We start from the raw sequence: 4,846 nt of genomic DNA, 5'->3' as shown, positions 1-4,846 counted from the left end.
CTCCCTCATCGGCCGCTGCCACCAGCCCGGCTCAGCCCGCAGCTGCACCTCTCCAGAGCAAAACCTTTTCCCCCCCTCCGTGACCCCTTTTTTTCTCCCTTCTTAAATTCCCGTTCCCTCCCCCGCTGTCTCCCCTGTCGGAGTTTAACAGGATTTCAGCACAGGGCCCCTCGCTTCACGTCGCACCTCGCTCTCCTGCGCCCCAGGGCAGCGCAGCGTCCCGCACCCGCTCTTCCCTCGGCTCTCGGCCCGCGCAGCGCTGAGGCACCCGCGGAACGTCAGCATCCCGGGCCCGACTGCTTACTGCCACAGCTCGTCGTGTTAAGGGGAGCAATTAGCGTGTGGAAGAAAGAAATCCACCTTCTCTGTTTTCCCCCTATAAACAAGCAGATACAGCAAGGGCCCACCAAACTGAAGATGGGAGCAAAGCATTTTCAGGGCAGGAAAGGCAGTGTCACCTCAACGTGTCCATTGGGTCCTCGCTGCTCAAACACCGCACAATGGACACACATTCCTCCTGCAAGGCACCTAGAGGAGTGAGGGTAAGGTAGGACAAGAAAATGAGAACTATTTGTAGAAATAAAAAGCAGTATTATAATACGTTTTCATCTTTTTTTCAGAAGTTACAAATCCTTACATCTGGGGCTGCAGCCAATCACTCTCTAGTTGCTTATAAGATCAGAACAGTCCTCACTGGTACCTATACAACAGCCCTGTAGGTGGTAGCTTTGTGAGGACTCACGACATGGGGTACGTATCACATATGCAGCTGGCATAGAATCACAGAATCATTAACGTCGAAAAAACCTCTAAGATTATCTAGCCCAACTGTCCACCTACCACCAATATTGCCTGTGTTCGTAAGTACATCTACACTTTCCCTAAACACCTCTAGGAACAGTGACTCCATCACATCTCTGGACATCCTGTTCCACTCTTTCTGAGAATGATTTCTTCTTGATAACCAACCTGAACCTCCCATCATAACCTAAGGCTGCTACTTCTTGTCCTGTCACTGCTACCTGGTAGAAGAGGCCAACCCCCACCTCACTACAACCTCCTTTAGGTCAATCTACAGAGCAATAAGGTCTCCCCTGAATGTAGGCACACAGATCCATGGAGCAGTCAGACTCCGTTTCTGGACTGCCACATCACATACATCATTTTTATCTTGGTATTACCTTTGTGCAGAGAACCACTGCAGATATACACAGGAGGTGCCCAGGGCAGCACCAGCAGTGCCCGGGGAGCTTTGGCCAGGCTGGGGGTTGAGTTAAAGCCCATGCAGTCCCAAACCCTGCCCTGGGCTGGTGCCACCCACTAGATGAGGCTGCCATGGCCCCATCCAACACAGCCTTGAACACCTCCCAGGGATGAGGCCCACAAAGCTTCTCTGGGTAAAACCATTGTTTATTGATCTTTTTTCAGTAACTCCCTAGGAATTGGGAAATCAGGCAGAGAACACTGCTGATTACCTCTTCCTATCACACTGGGATCTCCCTGGGCTTGCACAGCTTGCACATCCACCTTCACACTGCAAGCTCACGCTGGACGCATACACTTGTCCTCTCAGCACAGAAACGGCCATCTGCAAACCAAAGCGAACTTTCCAGCTGTCACTGCCTTGCCAGTTAACATTGCATAGAATTCTATTACAGTGAAAACTCAGGCTAATGTTTTAAAACAAGCAGTAATAGCTCTACCCCTATGTTGCAATGTCTTCCCCGTTTGCCAAACACAAGGAGCACATTCGATGGGACTCTAAACCACAGCTGAAGAATGAGACTTGAAAAACGTACACCAAACTTCAAAGGATCATGGAGGAAAAAAAAAGCAAAAAAAGTAATTTATGAGTAGAAATTCAGCTTCTGCTTTGCCATAGATAATCCAAAGACTACTTGTGAGCCACAATTAATTCTATGCCATAACTTAATAATTAAATTAAATATCTAAGTGTTATTACCGCAGCAAATAAGAATGATACATGACTAAACAGCCCTGCTGACACCAAGTTTGTAATTTATTTGGTGTGTTTTTGAAAATTACCTCCCAGTAGTAAAGCTTAAGCTTTGCTGTAATGACTGCAGTAAGAATTAATGACTTTACAATCATGACTTAAATTGCTTAAAGTTTTGAGGAAACTAACTTCCAAAGTACTCTATCAGCAATTTAAGATACAAAAAACCCTACAGAAATTGCTTTGTATTTTTAGAATTCTGATAAAATCTAAATTTCTGGCTTTGAGGAATACACAATGGAGCATTATCCAATGGTGTATGAACAGATACGATGGAAAAACAACATGGACTCCAACTAGAGAACATTACAGCTGCATAATGCTACGAAAAGTTTAACATTCCCCCTCCCACAGACAACTTTTGTCTTCTGAAATTAAGAGATTGCAACTGAAATCTAAGGCACACTTTAACCAGCCACTCCCAGTGAAGGATACTGAAGGGTTCTAAGGAAGACGGTGGCAGATACCACGGTCAGGATTGCTCAGAATGGTGAACAGACAGGAGCACAACAAAGTGACACTTAGGTGATGTAGGGAAAGTAAGCTTCCGTTCTCCCAGCATGGTTTGCAACTTAAAGGACTTCTAGAAAATGAAGACCAGTTTACCAGTCACCTGGCTGTCACTTTGTTCCAAGCACTCTGCAGTTTTGTCAAGCAAGAGATGTTACTCCTCAAAGATCCTGCTGCTACCTTTGGAAGCACAGTAACAAGATGGAATGCAGACCTGCAAAAGAATGGCCTTCAAGTAGGGCTGCCTTCTGCAAATTCTGCTGCACTGCAGCCAGAAGTTTCATCAGCACAGCGGAAGAACAGCAAGAACTTGGGGGAGATGCCTTTGTCATGCATGGTCAAGAGCAGCAAGATGCCTCATCAACTGTTAGGGCAGGCAGAAAGCCCCACACCTGGTTTAAGATGTTAAAGTAGTACTGAAGGAAAATCTGTGGTTATTTTGAACAGAAAAAACAACAAAGTAATACCAAGAAAATCAGGAAGAAACAGAATCGTTACAGCATGTTTCTGAGCATCTTTTAAGGAGGTGGCCTTCTAAAGGCTTGCCTGGGAGTATAAAACTCAAAAATTGCTGCAGAATGCTACATAGGTGTACAGTTTTAGTTGTTAATCCCTACATCATTAACTATATGCACGTGCAGATGCAAGCACACACAGATGCAGTCTAGGTCCTTGGGAACTCTGTCCTCTCAGCCACACAACAGATTTACCAGAAGAGAAACATTTCTGTTCCAAATAAATGCATAGCAGGGAGAAAAGTCATAGGCTGTGGTTGGACATCCACTGCAGAGACACCAAACCAGACCTAGTGTACACATAACCAAAGTAAAACAACGTACCTCTTCCAGTGCCTAATTTCTAGAAGAGTCATCACTTGTTTTCATGTTAATTTTTAGCCCAAGTTTGCCATCTGCAGCTACTGTTTCTATTTTAAGACTTCAATTAAAGATTTTTCTCTGTCCTACAGCAATGAAGCAAAAAAGTGGATACGAACAGATCAGTTGCAACACGTCCTTATGCTGAAACCAGTACATTGTATGCATGGGTTTTCAGTAACTCTGCAATTGTACACGCCTTCTATTTTAGCATATCAAAGATTATCCTAACAATCTCTGCTAAAATAGTGCTATGAAGACAAAACAGTGAAGGTTACTGGGCCACAAGGCCACCACTTAAGCAAGAGCACTTTTCTAATGTAAAAATTCAGGGGGTTTGCATCAGTCAGACTTTCAAATGAAGCAGCATCTATTCTACGCCAACGTTAAAGCTTTCACTTCTTTGCAACAGTAAAGATGTGTACTTTGCAAAAATTTTTATTCCTGCACTCTGTACGTAGGCGTACACTGCAGACAGCATGGGAATATTGTATTGAGTTTCTGTAATCATCACAAAAAAAGAGAAGCAATTAGAATACCAAAAATTGTTTTTGCATGGAATATAGAAGCTACCAATAGCAGCCTATCAGATTCACTGACAAGCACAACAAATAATCCAAAAAATGAAATCATTAGAAATTTGTTTAGCTATTAAGAAGGAATTCAAACCATTATTATATGTGCAATTACTACAAAGATTTACTTCCAGATAAAGTGTATTTCTAATGCTAAACCTTTATTCTAGCAACTTAACTGTATTTGTGGCAATTTGACATTTCAGAATCCCTGCCGCACATCCTGTAAATACACGTTTTTCTACAGACTTGGAAGTCAGGACAAACATTCTAATAACTAGCTGCCCCTTTTCAGTTCAAGTGGTATTAATACTTTTTAAATTTGGGAGGAAAATACTTGGAAAGACAAACATATGGGAAATTACACACAACAGCACTCCTCCCTGCACACCAAGAATCTTTACCTACCCCTCACTGCAAACATCATATACCAAAAGGGCAAACTACTGTAAATAACCATAGAACACAGTTTAATCATAAGAACGCTAACAGACTGACAGTGTTAAATGGGTAGGAGACTAATTATTTGTTTATACTTACATGCAAAAAATAATGCGTAATTTCTGCTAGTTTAGCTCTAAGCTTGTAACACCTTGAGGCACCTACATTTATTAATGAAGTTTCACAATTACTCCCATTCTAATTCAATACTCATGCCTTGCACTGATTTGCAAACATGGCTCCTGAAAGAAATCAGCTTTGGTAAAGATTCAGAATATTAAAAAAGTTCTCCCAGTTCCCACTCATGTCTTTCATTCTGCCTCCAATCAGGCTTGTCAGATAGGCTGGCTACTCAGAAAGCAAAATCAAACCAAGGGCCCAAGCTGTTCAGAAACCTCTTGGCTTGTTTTGAGGTTTACTGCTTTTTT

General features: G+C 42.7%; 1 protein-coding gene across 1 annotated transcript in view; it reads right to left on the bottom strand.

Annotated features, from left to right (window-relative positions):
• Positions 1-285, bottom strand: part of DBF4 (DBF4 zinc finger) — a 14,371-nt gene extending 14,086 nt beyond the window's left edge. Inside the window, exon 1 of the mRNA XM_031554036.1 lies at positions 187-285. Within this exon, the coding sequence (XP_031409896.1) occupies positions 187-285 (99 nt within the window). The remainder of the gene's footprint in view (positions 1-186) is intronic.
• Positions 286-4,846: the final 4,561 nt, after the last annotated feature.

This window comes from Meleagris gallopavo, chromosome 6 (assembly GCF_000146605.3).
Source record: "Meleagris gallopavo isolate NT-WF06-2002-E0010 breed Aviagen turkey brand Nicholas breeding stock chromosome 6, Turkey_5.1, whole genome shotgun sequence".
NCBI classification, from domain to species: domain Eukaryota; kingdom Metazoa; phylum Chordata; class Aves; order Galliformes; family Phasianidae; genus Meleagris; species Meleagris gallopavo.
Note: the sequence above shows the minus strand (reverse complement) of the source record. Positions and strands in the feature narration are given on the sequence as shown.